We start from the raw sequence: 22,821 nt of genomic DNA on the forward strand, positions 1-22,821 counted from the left end.
AAGATGGGAGAGCCGTGCTGAGTGTGCCTCTGAGTCTTTCTCTGGCTCTTCTGTGTCTCCTTCCTGGCAGTAGAGCTGCCCTGGAGAATCACAGAAAGAAAGAAGACAACTGAGGACACCTCAGATGCAGTGCTCTAAGTAGTAATTAAAACACCGTGCATGGGATTGCTTCCTAATGCATGTGATGTATTATAGAGGAAAGACTTCGGAGTCTAAGGGTGTTTGTTTTTCTCCTTCGTCAAATGCAGTATCTAAACCAGCTAGTGAAGCTTCCTCTGGATTCTGTGAAGATGGAGCCTTGTTACACTAAAGTCACCCAGCTTCCTGAGGGCCTGCTGGACCTTCAGAGCCGCTTCAGATTCCCTCATGCTGACCTGGTGGTCCAGAGGACTCAGAACTACATGCAAGAGGTGGGAGCCAGAAGGATACTCAGGGAGGCTGAGGGTGAGGGTGAGGTAAGGGTGAGGGTGAGGGCGAGGGTGAGGATGAGGGTGAGGATGAAGGTGAAGATGAGGATGAGGGTGAGGATGAGGGTGAGGTGAGGATGAGGCTGAGGATGAGGGTTAGGGTGAGGTGAGGGTGAGGGCGAGGATGAGGGTGAGGGCGAGGATGAGGGCGAGGATGAGGGTGACGATGAGGGTGAGGGCGAGGGTGAGGGCAAGGGTGAGGATGAGGATGAGGGTTAGGGTGAGGTGAGGGTGAGGGCGAGGATGAGGGTGAGGGTGAGGATGAGGGTGAGGATGAGGGTGAGGGCGAGGGTGAGGGCGAGGGTGAGGATGAGGATGAGGATGAGGGTGAAGATGAGGGTGAGGATGAGGATGAGGGCGAGGGCGAAGATGAGGGTGAGGGCGAGGGCGAGGTGTGTGTTATAATATGATTGAAAGTCTCAGAGAGCTCTCTCTTCTCCTATCCCACTGTTTCTAATATGCAGCTAGGATCTAGAAACACTGGCCAAACAAATCCCCACCTCACTACGAGAAGACCTGTTTCCAGCCTCATAGTTGACTTTTATTTAACTTATTATATGCATGCTTGTCCACCATGTGCATGCAGGTTCCTGAGGAGACTGGAAGAGGGTGTTACACAACTAGAGATGGAGTTATAGATGGCTGCCAGCCTCCCTGTGGGTGCTGGGGAGAGAACTCGGGTCTCCTGGAAGAGCAGCAAGTATTAACTGCTAAGCCATGTTTCCAGCCCTGATATTTGAATTTCTTGAGTCCACACTATAGATTTTTTTTCCCCTATAAGGAGGTCCCTCTCCCCAAGAGACAAAAATGAGTAAATAGTATAGATTCCTTCATATAATAGTATTCCCTAAATGAAGGAAAGGTCCTGACTGGACACACTTCTATTCCTCACGTGTTCTCTGCAGAGTTTGCCGCATCTAAACACTGAATGGGATCCCACTTCAGGGATCTAGAGTTATGACAAATTCTAAGTAAGACCAAATCTTAGGTAAATTCAGCAGCGTTGAAAGTGCCGTGACAAAGTGTTTTACTTAAAAATTACAGTCAGGGTTACTTTTTGGGTTTTATTACCTAACCTCTAAATTATGGATGGTTGAAGATGATTCAAGGAGCTGGATGTGGTAGTGCACAGCTAGAATTCCAGAACTGGGGAGGTAGAGGCAGGAGGATCGCATCAGGAGCTCAAGGCCTTCTCTGTCTGGATTGCAAGTTCAAGGCCAGCCTAGGCTGGATGAGACCCTCCCTAAAAAAAATCTAAAGGATAAATGACAGAACTAGGCAACAATGTGACAACCGTACCTTGGCTAAGTCTGGATCCTGGAGAAGCAGGCACAGTCACAACAACAGACTAAGACGTCTAAGCTGTATCAGTTTTCTGAGCAATAAAAGCCCTGTCCCCAGTGTGATTGCTATCAGTGCCACGGGGCCTGCCCCTACCTCTCCCCTCAGCCTTGGCGATTTCCTTCCCTATTGCCGAGACAGAATATCTGAGGGAGGGAGGCTTCCTTTTGCCCTATGGCTTGAGATGAGGACAGTGCAACAATGCAAGAGGTCATGGTGGAGTTCATAGGGGGTGGGACCCCTCGAAGGCTAGTGTGCAGGAAGCAGAGAGGCCTCAAGCTGGAAGCGGGATGAAGCCAGCTATATTCCTTAAGCCCCCCACCTCCCCCGGCCAGGAGTCACCTCCTGGAGATTCAATAACCGCCCAGAACAGTGCAGCCAGCCAAAGGCCAAGTGTTCAAATACATGAATGAGCCTACTAGGGACCATTTCATATTGAAACTGGAACACTAGCCTGGCAGAGGAAGAAAGGGTTATGGGATGGCAGGATGGAAAACAGAGGGAGGATGTGCTACAGGGTGACTCACGGTGCAGCCTGCTCTCACCTTGTCATGTGATCTGTGTCTGCATTGCCAGAGCACGGAGGAGGACCATGGCTCTGAGCACCTTTGTACCAGAGTTTCTTTCCCATTAAGAATGATGGGTAGAAGAGGGGACAAAGGGATACCATTAATGCAGACAGACAGACAGACATGCACACATGTATTGAGAAGGGCGTTTCCCACCCTCTTCCTATCTCACAGTGGCCTCTAGGTTTCTTGTTTCACACTCCCGGGAGTAGGGGGAGCCCTGGGTCAGCCCACAGCTGCTCCCCTGTGCATCTCCTCCTTCAGAGCCCAGGCAGGCCGACCGGGGCCCTTGTTCCCAGCCTCTGACTGTCATCTCTTTTCTGTGTTGGCTTGATGGGCAGCTCATGGAGAACGCTGTGTTCACGTTTGAGCAGTTGCTCTCCCCACATCTCCAAGGAGAGGCTTCCAGAACAGAAGCAGCCATCGAGAAGGTTAAACTCCGTGTTTTAAAGGTAAGAGCTTTGTCTTCATTTGTGGGGAGCATCTGACAAAATTGTGACCCCCCTTGTTCCTTTTCCTCAGTGGGAACCTCCCTGACCTCCCTTTTACCACATCCAACCCCTTTCCCCAAACACAGATAACCATTGCTCCCAGCAGTTTCCCCAGCTTGGCTCTCATGCCGCGTCTGCCATCTAGTGGCTTCTTAGGGAACTGCGTGTCCTCTGACAAATGTTTAACTGCTGGCTGCTGCAAACACGGTGACCAGCGGTATTGCGTAGTATATGACAATAGGCCAGCTGCAGCCGAGCTCTCCAGGAACAATAAAATTCACTAAATTAGTCAACGTTTTAAATAAAAACCAACGCATAGAGCCAAAGGAACTCACCCAAGGAAAACTATGCCTGGCACATGAGGTAGTTTTTAATGGACTTTATGTAGAGGCGTGTAATAAAGCTGCTGTGAAAACGGGAACTCGCACATATTTGGCATTTACTTAAAGCCTTTTTGAAATTCCTGTTCCTAAGATTTGTTGTTCCTAAGCTGTCATTCTAAGGGGTTGTATTTGTGGTTCTTCTTATTTATATGTGTGTGCATTTGTCTGTGTGAATGAATGCCACCTGTGTGCGTGGGTTCCCATGAAGGCCGGAAGAGGACATCAGATCCTTTGGAGCTGGAGGTACAGGTGGCTGTGGCTCAGCCAGCCTGCAGGTCCTAGAACCAGAACGGGGGTCCTCTGAAAGATCAGGGAGCGTTCTTACTCACAGAGCCATCTCTCCATGCTTATTTCAAAGTCTTTTAAGGAAAAGACCCCAGAACTACCACTTCCACTGGCTCCTGCAGAGTTTAGGAGAGGACTGGACCACACCGTGCAGCGGATGAAGAAGCCGGACTCACTCTGGCTCAGCAGGCTAGTGAAACAATGAGCTTGGGGCGCAAGCACATTTACACACCCGGCCTGTGCTTCCCAACACAGTTGCCTCAGGACAGAAGGTTAAGCGCCCCCCCCCCCCCCCCCCGGTAGCATCTAAGGGATGCCCCAGAGTTTCAGACCTCATTCTGGTGCTACGGAGGCAACCAAACTGTTGAGGTAAAAAGCAATGTTGGTCATAGGAAAAAATAAATAAAAATACATTAGTAGTTGTGTTGAAGGAGATGGTCAAACTACAATTGCCACTTCAGCAGGCAGGAGAAGAGGCAGTAGAAAGGGGTCCCAATCTTTGGTTTGGGGTTGAAAGGAACTTAGGATACCTCAAGTTCAACTTTAGAGTAGCCAGCATTAAAAATGTTCCTGCCCAGCCAGGTGTGGTGGCCCACGCCTTTAATCCCAGCACTCGGGAAGCAGAGGCAGGTGGATCGCTCTGAGTTCGAGGCCAGCCTGGTCTACAAAGTGAGTCCAGGACAGCCAAGGCTACACAGAGAAACCCTGTCTTGGAAAAACAAAAACAAAAGTTCCTGAGTCCTGGGTGGGGAACTTCTGGTGTAGTTTGGGGCTGCAGGAATATGCAACCATGGTTTACTCACGTTCACTTTGAGGCCTGCGTTAGACTAAGGCTTTCCTGGAAACCTTGTGGCCATCCTAAAGGTTGAGTGAGCCATAGAACAGACCTATGTGACAGGGTCTAGCTATGGATGGTTTCACATTTCTGAATTCAAACATCCTGAGACGACTGGCTGTATTTTACCATTGTAATTGCGAAGAACTCAAGTGATACGAAAATCAAATATTTGTAAAAGAGGAATTCGTTTGGAAGGAGACCACAACCGGCAGCACTGGTCCATCGGGTATCTTTAAAAGCCATGCTTATATGTCTGGATAGAAGGTGACAACTTAAAAATGCTACAGATACCAGGTACCACGAACCTGCACCATCTGGACTAATGAGAGCACACATCTTCAAGAATTTGCCTCTCAGAGATTTCGGATTTCTGTGTGACAGCCCAAACATTTTCTGGTGATCAGGAAGTGTTTATTTTATTTGACCTTTATTATTGTCCCCTATCCAAATGAACTTATTACTGCAATTAAACCACTTGCTGCTCCAAAAAAATAAAATAAAATAAAATAAAAAAGTGGTGGTCCCTCAAGTACTCAGACACCTCTAAAATCAGAAGAGATTCCACCTCCCAAGATAGCCGGTTCTGCCTTTCACTAACTTGCTTGCAGGAGCACGCTTTCTGACGTCAGACCCAGGCTCTCCGAACTGGTGATCCTTCTTCTCGTACCCTGCTTTGGAGCCCTCTCTGCCTGGTTGCCTCTGATGGTTTGAATAGAGATGCGACCTTGAGTGCTCCCGTTTATGATCTCCAGTGCGAGTGCTCCCGTTTATGATCTCCAGTGCAAGTGCTCCCCTCTCCAGCCGTTCTTCTTTTGGCTGAGCCATTGTGCCTACAATGCCCACAGCATTCTCCAGCATGCCTGTGCAGAAGGCACTGGTGTTCATACGCAAAAGTAAAGAAACGGGCTGCTCCCAAGAGCCTGCCTGCTCTTGTGGACTCTTAAGTTCAAAATTGGTATGTGTGTGTGTGTGTGTGTGTGTGTGTGTGCACGCGCACGCGTGCTCCTGTACTCAAAAATACTAGAGTAACCCAGAGAGGAGTGGGTGAGGTCTTTTGTAGGTGTCAGGTGTAGATGGCTTAGTCTTCATGGGCCTGTTTCGGCTGCATGCTCTCCAGTTTGGGATGCTCACTGTAGAACAGAGGAAACCTTTCTTGTTTGAGATAGTAAACTTCTTTGGTTAACCATCACCCTCTGTGTTGACGGAGTTTTGAGCCATGGCCTCTCTCCCTGTGGACATCTTTACAAAGCTACCTGCTTACAGGACAGTGGGTAATTGACATCCGTGGCTCCCCTATGTCTGCCCAGCCAGGTATAACGAAGCACAGACTCACTCACTGGTTTGACCCGATCTTTATAAATCAGATCTCACTTCTTTGTTTTGATCTTGCCTAGGTTTCCATTCTTGTGAAAGGGGTGGGTGAAACAGATCGTGAGTTCTCTGCCCATACCCAGTTTGTGCAAAAGTTCCAGAAAAAAGATCTCTGAGCCCCTATATGGATGAGAGTCCTCAGAAATTAGTGAAGGCTGAGGGAGGGAGATGGTGTGGGTGGCTGCATTGCTTTGTTGTTGAAATGGAAGCTCACTTAGCGTGCGTCTCTGTTTTCACAGCAATACGATTACGACAGCAGCACCATCCGGAAGAAGATCTTTCAGGAGGCGTTGATTCAAATCACACTGCCCACTGTGCAGAAGGCCCTGGCGTCCACATGCAAACCGGTAAGGAAATGGCTGTTCCCTCGAGTCTGCCCCGGTTGACTTTGATGTTCAAATGCTTTATTTTGCAATCCTGCACTGACAAATAGACTAAACTAGAGGGCTGGCGGATTCTCTGTACGTGGTCAGGTAGTAGGTGTTTTAGGCTTCACGGCTCTGTTGCTGTTGCAACCCCTCAGCTCTGCTGTGTACTACAGCAGCCAGAGAGAATGCATAAATATATCATCAAAGTCTGTGTTTCGATAAACTTAACAAGCACACCAGCAACCATGCACACGCACGGGTGGGTGCGAGCGCGTGTGTGCACACACGGGAAGCCCAGGATTTGTGACTACTGGACTATGGGAAGTCACAATCCTGGCCTTGAGCCGAGCTCTAAGGGTTGTCATGGCTGGCCAAAAGAGAGATGCTCTCCCGTTTTAGTGCCCGTCTTGTTCAGCATGCACACTCGGAGTCGGCCACTACACCCAGAAGAGATCTTAAGCGTGATCACAGAGAGCTGTTTGTTCTCCTGTGTTTGGTCACTTCAGTTTACTGAAATCTCTGCCATAAGCCCGTGTGAGCATGGTGCTCCAGAGCAGCCACGGGTGTGAGGTGTGAGGAGAGCAACAGGCCGGAAGTATCTGGGAACTGCTTCAAGGTTTCTGTTTTAAGTCCTGGCTCCCTGTGCTCTGCTCTGGGCCCCGGGGCAAGCCGCTTTCCTCGTTTTGATCAACTTTCATCATTTATAAAATTCATCTAATAATGTGTATCTTCCTTTTAATTTTTCTGTTACCCCCCTTCAGCAAATTCCTTATTTTTATTTATGTTTTTGACAGCACTCTGCTGTGTATCCTAGGCTAGGCATTGAACTTTTGATCCATCTGGCTCACACAGACACACACACACACACACACACACACACACACACACACACACTAAAATTACACTTCCACACCTGGCTTGGATTATTTGTCTCAAGACTGAGAACATTCGAATGATGTATTTGCCATCTGATTAAGTTCATATCATATACCAGGCATAGTAGTAAACATTGCTTTTTCTATCTTTTTTTTTTTTTTTCTTTTTTCTTTATTCACTTACTTGCTGGTCGTAGCCCCATCCCTCTTCTCCTCCCAGTCCCATTTTCCCTCCCTCTCCCTCAGCCCCTCCCCTACTCCTCAGAAAAGGGGAGTCCGCCTTCCCATCCACCCCAGCTCATCAAGTAGCATTAGGACTGAGCATGTCCTCTTCCCTGTGGCCTGGCCTGGCGGTCCTGCCAGGGGGAAGTGATGAAAATGCTAGCAACAAAGTCCATGTCAGAGACAGCCCCGCCCCCCTCGCACCCCCTGCTCCCCCGCTCCCATTACTAGATGACCCCACATGATGTAGTCTATAAGCGACATCTGTGTAGGGGGCCTAAGTCTAGTCCATGCATGGTCCATGGTTGGTGCTTCAGTCTCAGCAAGCCCCCCTGGGCCCTGGTTGGTCTTCTTGTAGAGCTCCTGTATCCTCCAGGTCCCTTCCCCACCCCCCAGCACCCCTCCATACCCCCCACCCCTGCCAACTTTCCCACAAGACTCCCTACGCATCACCCAATGCTTTACTGTGAGTCCATTTGTTTCAAAGCACAGCTGGGTGGAGCCTCTCAGAGGACGACTCTGCTAGGCTCCTGTCTGCAAGCATAGCAGAGTATCATGAATAGTGTCGGGGTGTTTCTCTCCTATGGGGTGGCTTTGGGTGGGGGCAGGCATTGGCTGGGCATTCCCTCAGTCTCTGCTCTATCTTTGTCCCTGCACATCTTGTAGGCGGGGTAAATTTGGGGTCATAGTTTCTGTGGATGGGTTGGTGTTTCCCTCTATCTACTAGGAATCTTATCTAGTTAAGGGGAGTCCTCTTCAGTCTCTATGGCCCCCGCTACTAGGAGTCTTATCGATCATCAAAATGAATTTCACAGCAGCCCTTGGAGGAGGAGAGAGTCTATTCACATACTCACTGTGCTAATGAGGGAAGCTAATTGGTCAAGTAGTAGCAGGCCCAAGGTCACAAAGCTGGTTATAACCAGCTGAATCCAGTTTGTATTTACCTATGACACAGCTGACACTCAGCAAATGGCATCAGCCACCCCTACAACTGTTACTATGACTGTTCCTGTATTAAAAAAAAAAAAAGACTTAGGAGTTTGGCCTTCTGGAAGGCCTGTTCCCCCTTGGAGCTGATAGGAAAGAGCACCACAGAATGCTTCAATGGCTTTTTGACAGTTTGGAGAGTCTCCAAGCACTGAACACGAAAATCCATTGTCGGGTTATTACGCTATTGTTTTCATAGTCTATAAATGCTGTTTTTCTTCAGCTAGTCATTGACATACCCAGTCCTGCATTTGCTCCTGAAGTATTTCTTTGGGGAAAAGTTCTGACAAAACCAAAAAAGTGTCCTTGGCTGTATGTGATGGATGACTCCGTGGCCTGGTGGGTTACCAATCCACCTCAGAAATGGTTTTTCACTCCTGAGGAAAGCATGGAGGCCTCACGGCTTCCTTTGTTTGAGGAGAGGAAAGAGGCCTCCTTTTCTTACTCTGCCTCTGTTTCCTAACATTAAAGGAATGAATTGTGCCCAGTCTATGCAGCTCTTGTAGCCATTTGGTTTTGTTTTTGCACATGTATGAGTGGCATGTATGCAACATGTGTTTTGTAGGTGTGGGTGTGCATATGTTCTCAGGTATGTATGTCTGTGTATGTGGAGGCCAGAGGTTGACAGTGTGTCTTCCTCCATCTTTCTGAATGTGGAGCTTGCCAGTCACCTAGGCCAGCTAGCCAGCATGGCTCAGGGGTCCTGTCTCTGCTTCCTAAGGACAGGGTTTACAGGCAGCCGAATCCTCCCACCCCAACCCCCACCTTTATTGAGGGTATTAGGGATCTGAATACAGGCAAAGATGCTGCTTTATCCAGTGAACCATTTGTACCAGCCATGGCTCTTGCCACTTTTAGTTGAAAGAGGTTGTTTTCAAAAGAGCCAGTGGCCCTGAGTTTTCAATGATAAAGGATATTGTGAATTGGTGTCAGGAGTGTTTTTAGAAACCCTGGGTTCATAAGTAAACATATTAGGAGATTCTCTGCTTCATAAGAGAGTTTAATTTCCTAAAGTGAGTTTTTCTTTCTTTCTTTCTTTCTTTCTTTCTTTCTTTCTTTCTTTCTTTCTTTTAATAGCAAACTTCCTAGACCTGTGACATTTGACGTTTCCCTAGCTGTGTAGTAAACTGCCTATGGTATGTTTCCTTTTTATTAGCCACTCTCCAAGTCCCAATGTCAGGATTCTATTTTAGTTGATCCAGAAAATTAACCGTACGACCCAGTTCAATTGTCTCAGCATGGAAGATGTGCTCTGTAAAATTAGACACATCCCAGCCACGTAAATGCCCCTTTATTCCCTTCCCACAGAATTATTTAACTGGTTGAAAATGTTTTGTATTTATTTAGCAAATGTACCTCAAAAATATATCAAACATGATCCAGGTTACTGTCCCTGCTGTCCTGGAGTTCACAGTGTAGGGGCAGAGGTGACGTGCACAAGATGGCAGCACAGCAATGGCTGCACAGGGAAGTCTTCTAGGGAAGGTGCCAGCTTTGCTAGCTGAGCTGTGGCAGTGCATGGGGTCTTCCCAGGGCCTTCCCAGAGTCCTGCTTTAACTTGATGCCAGAGGATGAACGACAGTGGAGTAAGGACCAACAAGGGAAGATGAAGAGGTGTTAAGGCCTCTGTTAGCACCCCTCACATAACAGAAGTAAATACAAAGGCGCAAAAGGGTGTCCTGGCTTACCCAGGCTCCCATGAGCAATGTCCAGTTTCCTGGCCAGGGCCGCTCCATATCTTCATGGCTCTTGCCTATTACACCTTGTAGACATCACTGAGGCTCCTGTCTGTTTAGTTTTTTTTCTCAGGCGGGCGTAACGAGACCCCATTGTTATCCATCGATGGTACAATAAAATCCTAGGCCTCAGCACCCCCATGTTTTAGCACTGAACGCTGTCTAAATGTGGTAGTTTCCTGCTACCTGCTACAAATGACGGCTATCAGAGCAAAAGACGTTAAATGCCACTGCTGAGGCGCTGGGTCTCTAAGAGCTGCATGCAGGGAGCCTGTCTCCTGCTCTGTCATGCGCCTGGATAGCTTAACTCATCTCTGGCATATGATTGGTACCATGTATCCCTGTCTGGCCTTCATGCTGGTAACAATGCACTTGGAAGGCCTTGGAGGGCTGGGAAGCCAAGGGGTTTTGCATCATATCTGAGCGGTTGGAATTGGAGATTGTCAGTGCCAGGTGAACAGGAAGACTCCTTGATTCTCCAGCTGGTAAAGGGCACCAGGCCAATAGTGCTGAACACATATCCATGCCCAATCCAGCAACCTCACCTCTCAGTATCTACTAAGAGAAGTGAGTCCTTAAGTCATCCATACAGAATGGAATATACACACAAAAAAATGTTCATTAGTCAAAAAGTCAACATCTTAGTCACTGTCCTACTGCTGTGAAGAGACACCATGACCAAGGCCTCTCTTATAAGAGAAAGCATTTAAATAGGGACTTGCTTACAGTTTCAGAGGGTGAGTCCATAACCATCATGGTGTCAGGCAGGCCACACCTCCTAATCCTTATCAAATAGTGCCACTCCCTGGTGATCAAGCATTTAAATAATGACCCCATGGCCGCCATTCTCATTCAGATCACCATAGCCAATGTTAAATGAAGATGGATGAACAATTCCAACTGATCCATCAACAAAGAAGAATGAGCTGCTAACCCATGTAGCAATATGGAAAAATCTGAAAAACAAACACAAGCACAAAACAATACATGGTTTCATTTTCATGCAAAATCCAGCCTATTGTGAAGAGGTCAGATCAGGCTTTATTTCTTGCAGGTGTGAGGTCTGCAGGAGGACCTAAGTTATAGTCGCACGAATATATTCATATTGGATGTCATCAAGTTATACTTTTAAAATCTGCATTTCACTGCATATAACTTCTACTTTGGTAAAGTATTGTTTACATCAGATGAAAAATGAAGATGGAGGGCTGGAGAGATGGGTCAGTGGTTAAGAGCACTGGCTGGTCTTCCAGAGGTCCTGAGTTCAATTTCCAGCACCCATATATTGGCTCACAACCATCTATAATGTGATCTGATGCCCTCTTCTGTTATACAGGCACGCATGTAAATACAGCACTCATCTAAATAAATAAAAAAATACTTTTTTAATCAAGAAGGAAACATTGATTATTATTGAAAAAAGGAGGGGGAAAATCTCTACTGTCTTCTCATTTGAAGTGTACAGTTTGATGTGTTCCCAATACACAGAAAGGGAAGGGAATGACCAGTGGCTGGATGCCTCCTTATCACAGACAATTAATAGGTACCTTAGTACCTATTAGGTGCTTAGTACATAGGCTTGAGACAAAAGGGACACAGGAGCCAATGCTGGCTACATTGTTATCTAAGCATCTTTACCCTGAAGGTAAAGCTACTGTCCTCCCACACTTCCCAAGGAGGAGGTCGTAAGTGGGAGTCTTCCTTTTCCTTATTTCTTTTGAAATTAGGGTTTGTACCTTTTTCTTTCCTTTGTTTTTATTGCCATACATTAATTTCAAAAAATAACTGGGTTCCTTTATATTTTTACATGTGTGTAAATGCACTTTGATTGTCTTCACCTCATCACCTGCTCCTGTTCCCACTCTTCCCTCCTGTCGTTCTTCTTCCCAAATGGCCTTCCTTCTCCTTTTATGTCTTTTTAATTGTTTTCCCCTAAGTCTGGATTCTGCATGTGAGAAGAAATGAGTGAATTTGCCTTTCTGGGTGTGGATTATTTCACTTAAGATGATGATCTCCATTTGATCCATTTTCCTACTAATGACATAATCTCATTATTTGTGTATATACCATGCTTTCTTTATCCATTCATTTATTGATGGGCATGTGGCTAGGTTCCATGTCTTGGCTATTATGAACAGTCCCTTCAGGTACATATGTCAGAGTGGTAGCCAGATCATGGTAGTCATGATTTTAGTTTTCCGAGAAAGGACCATTGTAATTTTTGTGATGCCTCAACTGACTCCCATCCCTACTAGCCAGGTATAAAGTTGCCTTTTCTCCCCATCCTCTCCAGCGTTGATTTTCTTGCCATAATGATAGTGTAAGGTGGAATTTCGGTGTAGCTTTGAGTTGCACTCCTCTGACATTCTGTCTTTTCTTCATCGTCCTTTTATCTCTCATTCTACAGGAGCTTCAGAAGTACGAGCAGTTCATCTTCGCAGACCACACCAACATGATCCATGTTGAGAATGTCTATGAAGAGATTTTGTATCAGATCCTCCTTGATGAAACACTGAAAGGTGAGGAGGGCTTGCCCTGCCCTGGAGGGGACTCTCCATAACTGGGAGTGCTCCGGAAACAGCAAGGGGAGAGCAGAAAGGAAGGGAAGGAGGGAGGACCAACCTCGACTCACTCACGAGATGGCCTGCGCCATGTGCATGAATTCTGTAGAATATAAGCTTTATCGTGGAAGAGGAAAGAAACCAGGGCTTAGTGGGGCTGCGCTGAGGGTCTGTCGCTCTGGTGTGAAAACAACAAAAGGCTTTCAGGGCTGGACAGGGGTGACTCCAGCAGCAGCAGGGCGCAACAGTGGCTCTCTCAGCGCTTTCCTCCCCTGCTCTCAGCCAGACAGAGACACAGGACAATGGCATGGCGCTCTGAGTCGTTAGCACTCTGGCATCCGCTACACTGTGCAGCGGGGGCCTTGTCTGGGATCCGCTGAAAATACTCTGCAGGAGGTCTGTCTGTGGGGGTGAAACTTATGTAGTGTCCATTGCTAAAACACCTTCAATGAGAAAGCTCGTCCAGCACAAGCCTCGGGTCACAGTGGCTAATCACAGGAAGGCCAGGAGATGAGGAGAGCAAAAGTGTTGACACAGCCTGTGCACAGAGGCCATGGTGCACAAAGCCCGCCGCAGACATGTCTAAGTAAGTTGCAAGAAGATTCTCCTCCTGCGCAGCCTCCCCTCTGCCTGAAGTGTGCTGTACGATGCCATCTGTTACAACAGGACAGTTGTGCTGCCTGCCCTCAGCAGCTCTGTCGTTAGCGACACCCTGTTTGAGATGGCATTGTTGGACACCACAGCCCTGCACAGAGGTCTGTGGCCAGATTGTCAGGCACTATTGTTTCTGTTGTCACTTCTGTTGGTCCTCTCCTTGCCTTTGAGACTGAGCTAAGTGCACATAACGCTCATCTTGAACACGCCAGGCCAAACAAGCTCTCAGCCTTACGGAGAACACTGATTACTCACTATATAGTCAGGACCACAGGGAAGGCTAAAGTAAGGAAGTGGAAAGCCCTGCCCCTGTCCTACTGGAGTTCCAAATTAGCCACTCCTCTTAGCAACTGGTGACACCAAAAATGTGGTACTCCTGTAGACTTTGAGCTCTTTGAAATCGAAGGTTTATTTTTTTTTTTTTTCTCCCGCTTGACTGAACTGGTCTCAGATTAGATGCCTGGCAAGTGTTTCTTGATTGAAGAAATTTGTTAAAGACACTCCCAAGATTCTGTGTCTGGAAAGTTTGCAGGGTTTTGTTTTGGTTTGGTTGTTTTGGTTTTTCGAGACAGGGGTTCTCTGTGTAGCCTTGGCTGTCCTGGACTCACTTTGTAGACCAGGCTGGCCTCGAACTCACAACAATCCACCTGCCTCTGCCTCCCGAGTGCTGGGATTAAAGGCGTGCGCCACCACACCCAGCCTAAATTTGCAGGTTTTGGTCATCAGGAAAGGCATCCGCAATAGGGTGATCATAAGCTGGGTCTTGAAACTAAGAATTTGGAGAGCCAGAGGAGCAGATAGGAATGGGTTCTGGCTTCTGGGTAAAGCCAAAAAAATCCAGGCTTGATGGACAGAGTGCTAATGCCATGTTGTGTTTTCTGGTCTCTCAGTGATAACGGAGGCGGCTGTCTTGAAGAAACACAACTTATTTGAAGACAACATGGCCTTGCCCAGTGAAAGTGTATCCAGCCTGACAGATCTTAAAACCTCCGTGGGGTCGAATCAGGCCAGCCCAGCCAAAAGAGCATCTGCTGTTCTTCCTGGAGCTCCAGATAGGGAGCTGTTGAGTAACGAAGTGTTCCCGGAGCCAGAGGAAAAGAAACGGCAGCCTGAGGCACCTGCCTTGTTGGCTAAAGAAGAAAGTCCCGCCGTTCCTGGGTCCAGTCTTCCTTCAGGTGGGGATGGGCAGGCGTCTGTGTCCAGTGTGGGTAACTCTGCTAGCAATCCTCTCACTGTAGAGAATACAGCAGTGCCCTTCAGCTCACACTTGTCAGAGGCGGAAGTTGGGGAGACCCTTAAAGATGAGGAGCCAATCTGTGAAAAGCCAGAGTCCAGCACCACTCTGGGATCCCTGAAGGAGCTGAAGGAGTTGCTGACTGTGACAGTGTCCGAAGAGTCTGCCCTGGTGATTGAAAATGATGCACCTATTCCCCAGGAAGATGAGGAAGAAGAGAACAAGACCTGCCCAGAAGCCAGCTGTCTAGCTGCCATCCAGCAGGACAACTGTAAAGAACATGAAGCCAGAGCTTCGGAGGTTGAGGCTCCTGGGGTGGAGCTGGGGACATTGCCGGAAGGTAGCTGTCCTACCTCTCAGTCTACCGATGGGGGGCCCACTGAGGATACCAGCTGTCTAAGCCCCATAGAGAAGCCCCCTGAGGCTCCAGATACCACTGAGGAGGTGTCCCCAGCTGTCATTTCCACACAGGACACCACCCATGCAGGAGGTGAGGCTGTGCCTGCTGTGGCTGTCACACTCCAAGAAGAGGCCACGTTAAGTTCTAATCCCATCTGTCCTGTGGAGAGCAATGAGATGCCCCAGGTTTCTGCACATCAAGATGTTCTGGGAGGGAATGGAAGCCCAGCTCTTGCTGTGGATTCAGAGCCAGTCAATGCTCTGCATGTGCATGAGTGCCAGTGGGTGGTAGAGGATGCTCTAAGCACTGACATCATCGATGTGCACGATCATGATGTGAGCTCCTCAGAGCAGCCCTCAGGGGACTGGTAGGAATGGTTTGCCAGTCCTTTTTCTTTTTTGAAACTATCAGTCAAAGGGTTTTAGTTATGGGTATCCATAGGAGATTGCATGCGGTTTGCTATGAAAGATGATAAAAATATTTCCTTAGTATGAATGATAAAGCCAGGGGAAATGTATACAGGGTGTGAGCACTGATGCTGACGTTGGGGAGCTGGACTGTTCTTTGTGAATCATGGATCACTATAGCATTTGATAGAAATGTAAGAGAGAGCTGGAGCATTGGGGCGAAAAGCAGTTAAAGGGGCTCCGGAGAGGGGGCAATAAGGCAGCAGAGACTGAAAGAGCAGGAAATGGCACCTCCATATTCTCATCACTGAAATGTGGTACAAAGCTTGTGCCGCACTTTAAGGCATTTTTTAGCAAGAGCCCAAAGGACTCCAGCCTCATCACCCACTCAGTCACTTCCACTGTCTCTTTTTTGTTGTTGTTATTGTTTTTCAAGACAGGGTTTCTCCGTGAAGCCTTGACTGTCCAGGATTCACTTTGTAGACCAGGCTAGCCTTGAACTAACATCGATCCATCTGCCTCTGCCTCCCGAGTGCAGGGATTACAAGTGTGTGCCACCAAGCCCAGCTTTCACCTCCACTGTCTCTTAAGTAGCATTTGTCCATAGTCAGGCCATAAAAAAGAGGAAGTCATGAGCCAGGCTCCCCTGCCCTGTGACGTGCTCAGTGCCGTCATGGCTGGTAGATTTCAGGCGACAAAGAACAGAAATCCAAGGTGGAGGTCTATGGAACTATCTAGGCCCGCTCCTAATCCTGCGATCAATTCCTTGCTGGTTAATTTTGATTTATATTACTTAATCACCTTTTAGGGAAATTCAGATGGGGCAAGAGATTTCACTGGCACAAAGTAGCCATAGGTTGTGCAAAGTGCGTGGCTAAATTTTCTATCCCCAAACCTACTAATTACACAGACATTATTTGAACAGCTACTGTATGCTCTATTAGTCACAGTGAAAAGTGAAAGATCAAGTGCTTTGATTCACACACATTAAAAGGCTCATGAGAACTTAGGCTAGAAGAAAAGAATATTTCTTCCTCCAGTTTTTGAGTTTTGAACCATGACAGCTCTCGCTCTTCCCACTCACACGGTCCTGGTTTATTCTCAGAAGGGAACAAGTGAATGAATTAGGTGCATGAATAAACAAAGGAATGAATGAAATCATTCAAGTCTATGGCATTACCAAGGACTCTCCCAAAAGTAGCAACTGTGTGATCACTCATCAGATTATTTTCTTAGGGAATGCCATGGTGAAAGATGTTCCTTCCTTCTGAAGGAGACAGAAAGAACTTCACCCCTAAAATAGACTGCAACCTGGAACTGTTGGTATAAGAGATGGGCATACTCAGTTACAAGAAAACGAATCTCATAGTGTTTCAGAAAATAAATAAATAAATAAATAAATCCCAGACTGTTCCCTGAAAGTTTCAGGCCCAGGTAGTGAGACAGAAGCTTCCTCTCAGATCTTAACGTTAGAACCTCACGCATTGTCTTCAGAGTTTGTCTCAGTCATCACCGTCAAACATGGCCTTCAGAGACGTCACCCCATACTTCAACCATTTAAGCAGTGATCAAGCTATTTCCCTCCCACCCCCTCCCACAAAGACTTCTAAGTCATAAAGGATGAGTAATAATCACGTCAGCATGGGCTCATATTGAGTCATTTCACCTTTTCTTAGAATGTTTGTATCCCTGGTGTCCTTGAGATATCACACCATTAAGCGAGGAAGCTCTACTCAAGCTCCTATGATCCCTATTTATCTTGCCCATGGCCTTCACCATGGTGCACCAAAATTACGTTTACTTCCCGTCTCTTCCATAACCTTCTCCTTCCTTCAAGGACTGAAACTGGGCATTAATCATCACTTGGTCTTTCTACTGGAAACCCAGAGCCCCGGATAATGGCTTCCTGCAAGCCAAGTAACGTTACCATCCCAGGGCCTAGCATAAGACCAGGTAACTTTCACGATGCTCCGGAAATGTGGGTTCTGAACACTTGGCACACTACTGGGCGGGGGGGGGGTGGGGTGGGGGCACGGCAGTTTGCTTCTAGGCAGGGAGATGTTTTAAATTAAGCTTTCTGACCTTGTCGAATCTTCCCATTAATAAAGCCCAGTGCTAAAGAAGCAGATGGCCAAATGGCCAGCAGCACAGCCCAGTAAGGCAGGGAGCCAAGAGAGCAGGGTCTAGTCCCACAAATACTGCCCTTCTTTCTTGGAGAGCCATGTCTATCCACTGAGGAATCTCAGCCCATGCTAACCCCACTCCAGAACCTCCCATCCCTCCTGCTTTTGGTCACCTGTCATGCCCCCACAAGAAGCTAAGAATAAACAAGGGTTTGTGTCACTGAATTGCCAGGGTGAGTGTGAGTGCCAGTCAGGAAAGCCAGAGAGGAATTGGCACTAAGCAGCAAGACATTTTAGAAAACACCGAGAACCCTTCCATGCATATTTCATATAACCAAGTTCTCCAAAATAGGCAAGACAACTGTTACACTGGAAGACGGACAAGGAACTTGCAGCGCATTAAAATAGTCTGTATGTGTGGTAACACTTTTCATAGACTTGTGTGTGTTCTAGTGTTTCCATGGGGGAGCAAAGTGCTTGTGATCTGAGTGGGCCATCTCTGCCTTGGGCAAAGCTGTTACAGACTCCTGGGTCTTGGCCAAAACTCCAGGACCTTAAACTAGTTATGTTGCTTATTGACTTTTTACAAAGAAAGGGATTTTCTTTGGGGGGAAAAAAAATGACTTGTCATTTTGTCCCGTGTAACTTGGTGCAGTGTATGAAATTATATATACAGTAACCTCAACATACACACACACACACACACACACACACACACACACACACACACACACACACACACACACACAAAGAAACAAGCACACTGGAGACTATACGGTCAGGTTCCAGTTGTCTTTTCCAGAGCAGTTGAGCGTGAAGAACAGCAGGGCCTTAGGTTTGGCCCTCTGTGTGTATTATTATACAGATCTCACATTTGTCCTCGAAATTCTTCGGATTAAATCCAATGATTTCAGAGGATTTCACAGTTCTCCTAGACAAAAGTGATTTAAATGTGTTGTTTTTGTACAGTGTAACATGAGCTGAGGGCATGGTTTCAGATAGAGTATCTAGCAGGCTGGAGGTCCTAGTTCAGGTCAAAAGTTGTGGTTAGAGTTGAGGAAAGCTATATGCTAGATGTGCTGAGTAGTCATTGGCCATTTCAGTATGGTGGACGGAATGTCATCGTTGCTATAAACCATAATATAGTTTCATTATGTGAGGATGCTGGTGACGTGTGCCTTCTTTGCACAAACACACATAAGCCTGGGGATCTGCTTTCTGAAGTCCGGGACTTTGTGAAAAGGACTTCTACACTGTGTTTTATTTTTGCACTCACTATATAAAGCAAGTAAACGAAGAATACTTTGTAACCGTGTGTTTACTCCGCCAAGTGCCTCTATTTCAATAAAACATTCTTCCTTGAAGGACTGTCCAGATAGCCTTTTATTTGGAATGGGGCTGGCTTTATCTTTTAAGCAAATGTCATGCTCAAGTTGCAAGGAACGGTATTTAGAAATGAAAAGTTGGGACCGGGCAGTGTGCTGCACACTTTCAATCCCAGCACTTGGGAGGCAGAGGTAGGCGGATCTCTGTAAGTTTGAGGCCGGCCTGGTCTGCAAAGCAAGTCTAGGACAGCCAGGGCTACACAGAGAAACCCTGTCTTGAAAAATTAAATAAGATAAAAATTTTAGAAAGAAAGGAATGAAAAGGCGAGTCACCCTTGCTGGCTTCAGAGACCAACTTCTCCGTTGTTGGGGAGAAATCTGCTGGGGCGCCACTTAATGTCCAATGAAATTCTGCTTTAATAAATAACACACTTGTTTTTCAAGGACTTGGATCGAATCCATAATCCAGCAACGGGCAATTGTTCTTGATGTAATTGAACGGCTGTTCAAACTTCGGTATATTTTCAGTGGGCAAGATTGAGTAAAACATTCCTTCCTTCTGTGGTTATAAATAAACCAGTGTTTACTTACTAACTTCACAGTTGCTCACTTACCCATGAATTTACTCATTAAAAAAAAAAAACCCAAAAACTAGTCACCGTGTGTCTCTTAGATGCAGACACTGCTGTGAATGGCAAAGAAATAGAAGTGATGGCAGTAAGCAGCCCCCTGAACATTTTCAACCTCAATTTCTCAGGGTGGATATAGCCAGGGAGAAATTAAAGCACAAATCTGTTTCCTCTAATGACATAAACCTCATCTATGACGTCAGTATTAACTCTGTACCAACAGCTAAATTCAGGAGAAAAAAAAAAATACAGAGGAGATATCGAGTCCGGTAGGGATGGGAGGTGCTCAAAATGGTTGTTACGTCATCACTTCCCCTTCTTGCCTGTCAAACTTCCGGTGTATAAAGGTCATTTAGAGTGGCCTCTCCAGGAGATGGGGGTGAGGGAGTTGACTTAAAACTCTGCTTGCAGGTCGTTCTTCGGTGAGATGGTTGTTGAGTGTGATGTAGGAAGGGAAGATGGAGGCCTTGGAGGGGCCACTTGGCTCTGCCTCTGTTTGAACAGCCCAGAATCTTTGTCACATTCTTCACCTGTCCAAAACACCTGACTGTTTCTTCTCCAGCTGGCCAATTCCCATCCCCCACCCCCCAAGAGTCATGAAAAGTCAGGTTACACTCTCTACTCGGTTCCCACACCACTCAGTATCATCTTCTGAACTTTGATCCTAATTTACTTGCCAACCTTTAGTCATCCTGTCTATGTCCTCCGCAGCCCTCTGGTCATCCTATCTGTGTCCACTGCAGCCTTCTGGTCATCCTATCTGTGTGTGTCCACCGCAGCCTTCTGGTCATCCTCTCCGTGTCCACTGCAGCATCTACTTTCCCTATGCCTCTGGGGAAAGGATCCTTCAGTTTTTAATCCTTGTGTCTCTAGCAGAGCAGCTTGCACACAGAAAATGCCCAACACACATTGAGTGGGTGAATCGACAAGGACCCTCCATCCCAGACAGAGACAAGAGGAGGTAGTAACGAAATTACTCACATCTCTGGGAGAGGGCTGAGAGCCATGTCATTAAAAAATAAAAATCAAGCTACCCACTATAAGCACAGTTTTCAGGTTAGTAGGCAGCCATTACTGGATTTCCTAAGGTCTCTTGCATGTAAACTACACAAAAAGGTTAAGAATTTGCCCTTGCAGTGCAATCAGGTCTGCAAAACATGAGCAACCGACCACAGGGCAGCATCGCCATGGGGACAGCTCTCCTCTTGGGGTGGGACAGGGAAGAAGAGGCAGTCCCAGTTTTGCAGAGACAGGAAAAGCTTCCTAGGTTTCATCTACCCAACCCCTACCTAAGCTCTTCCTGAAAGCTGGGTCTTCCATGAATGTTGCTCCAGCCTTCTGCAGACTCAGCTGGGTGCCCCCTTTGTGTGAAAGGAGTGTGCTATTCCTGCTTTTTAAATCCTATAAGAAAGATGCTGGGGCTGGAGAGATGGCTCAGAGGTTAACAGCACTGGCTGTTCTTTGAAAGGTCCTGAGTTCAGTTCCCAGCAACCACATGGTGGCTCACAACCATCTATGATGAGATCTGGTGCCCTCTTCTGGTGTGCAGGTGGACATGCAGACAGAGCACTGTACATGTAATAAATAAATAAATATTTTTTAACACTGCAAATGAGACTTTTGGGTCAGGCCCGGTGTCCTCCATATGGAGAGGCTGCAAAAGGAAGATCACTTGAGCGGAGGAGCAGGAGAACAGCGTGAGCAACACAATGAGACCTCCCTTCCTGAAAGAGAAAGTCAGGTTGAACTGTGGCACCCACCTTTAGATGCAGCACTGGGGAGGCAGAGGCAGATGGATCTCTGAGTTCAAGGCCAACCTGGTCTACAGAGCAAATTCCAGGACAGCCAGGGCAACACAAGTAAACCCTGTCTCAAAAAACCCAACATTAAAAAAAAATAATAATTTAAAAATTTAAAAAAACCAAGAAAATTAAAAAACAAAAACAACCCCTCGTGGTGGTTTATGCCTGTAATCCCAGCACCTGGTAGATGAAGACAGGAGGATCAAAAGTTCAAGGTCATCCTCAGCTCACACTGAGGCCCAGGCCAGCTTGATGCACACGAACCCTATACAAAAAAGATTTTTGTTGTTTTTGTTTTGGGTTTCTCTGTGTAGCCTTGACTGCCCTGGATTTGCTTTGTGGACCAAGCTGCCCTGAAACTCACAGAGATCCACCTGGCTGCCTCCCCAAGTACTAGGATTATAAGCATGCATTACCATGCCCGGTTAAAAAAATTTTTTTTAATTGAATTTTTTATTTTTGAATTTAAGTTTTAAATTTAATTTTAAAATTAAAATGAAATTATTGTCATTTGAGATGATAATAAAAATAAAACGATTCTTTGCTTAGTTAAGGTTTAAGATATTTAAAGATGCGTTTATTTGTATTTTTGAATGTGCATGTGTACTTTGCTTGCATGTATGTATGTGCACTGTATGTATGCCTGGTGCAGGGGGAGGCCAGGAGAGGGCTCTGAATCCTCTGACCTGAACTTAGGGACAGCTATCAGCTGCTATGTGTGGTGCCGGGAGCTAAATCTGGGTCCTTGATAAGAGCGGAAACTGCTCTTAACCCCTGAGCCATCTCTTTAAAAATATGAGGCTTCCCTCTGGAACTAAGCAACAAAATCTGCATTGCCCTCTATACCGTGAGGTTAACCACAAGACAGTCAGGGGTCATGGCCCACTTGTTTATCATCTCCAGATGAGTGACAAGACATCACCTGTGACAAACACATTTTATAATTTCAGATGCGGACATGTTTTCCTGTAGCAACTAACCACAGTCTTTAGAAAAGGCTGCCGGGGATTAACTTTAAATCTGTATCCTCTTTAAAGGAAGCTCTCTTCCTCTCTCTGATCAGTGGTTCTCAACCTCCCTAATGCTTCGACCCTTTAATACAGTTCCTCGTGTTGTGGTGACCCCCCCCCAACCATAAAGTTTTTTCACTGCTACTTTCATAACTGTAATTTTGCTACTATATTAGGAGAGAAAATGTAAGTACGTATCTGCTTTGCAGGATATCTGATATGCGACCCCTGTGGGTAGAGAACCACTGCTCTAATTAAAACAACCTCCTCGCCCCGAAAGGTTAGCTAGAAACTCAGCTTTCCACAGCCACCACACAGATCTCACGGCGTTTACCACTTTGTGTTCTTTGTACTCCCGGTCGCTGCTCTGCAAATATCCACTACCCACCTCCTAAGTGTGAACCCCAGTTCTTTACGGCACCCAAGGCAGGTGCTGCCCTTCCTTAGAGTTTAAAATTTGCTTTTGAGGCCTATAGGATACCATTTTGCTTGTGGTGCTAGGTAGGGCCAGCACTCTACCATGGGGGTACAAGCCTGGTCCTACTTCCTCACAGAGAACATGCCATGTCACCAGGAATGTTCTTCCCCTTCCATAAAAATGTAGTAATACTCAACACTGTTGCTCCCAACGCCTTCAAGCTTCCCTGGCTGCGCATCCTCTCAGCTGTTACTGCTGAGGACAGTGGCTTCGGGATTTAAGTGTGTGATACTCTCTTAGTTAGGGTTTTATTGCTGTGAAGAGA

At 46.7% G+C, this 22,821-nt stretch overlaps 1 protein-coding gene across 1 annotated transcript in view; it reads left to right on the plus strand.

Annotated features, from left to right (window-relative positions):
* Positions 1-15,579, plus strand: part of Niban1 (niban apoptosis regulator 1) — a 152,511-nt gene extending 136,932 nt beyond the window's left edge. Inside the window, exons 10-14 of the mRNA XM_051147560.1 lie at positions 249-410; positions 2,719-2,829; positions 5,985-6,092; positions 12,341-12,452; positions 14,039-15,579. Coding sequence (XP_051003517.1) covers positions 249-410; positions 2,719-2,829; positions 5,985-6,092; positions 12,341-12,452; positions 14,039-15,153 — 1,608 coding nt within the window. The 3' untranslated portion in view covers positions 15,154-15,579. The remainder of the gene's footprint in view (positions 1-248; positions 411-2,718; positions 2,830-5,984; positions 6,093-12,340; positions 12,453-14,038) is intronic.
* Positions 15,580-22,821: the final 7,242 nt, after the last annotated feature.

This window comes from Acomys russatus, chromosome 6 (genome assembly GCF_903995435.1).
Source record: "Acomys russatus chromosome 6, mAcoRus1.1, whole genome shotgun sequence".
Classification (NCBI taxonomy): domain Eukaryota; kingdom Metazoa; phylum Chordata; class Mammalia; order Rodentia; family Muridae; genus Acomys; species Acomys russatus.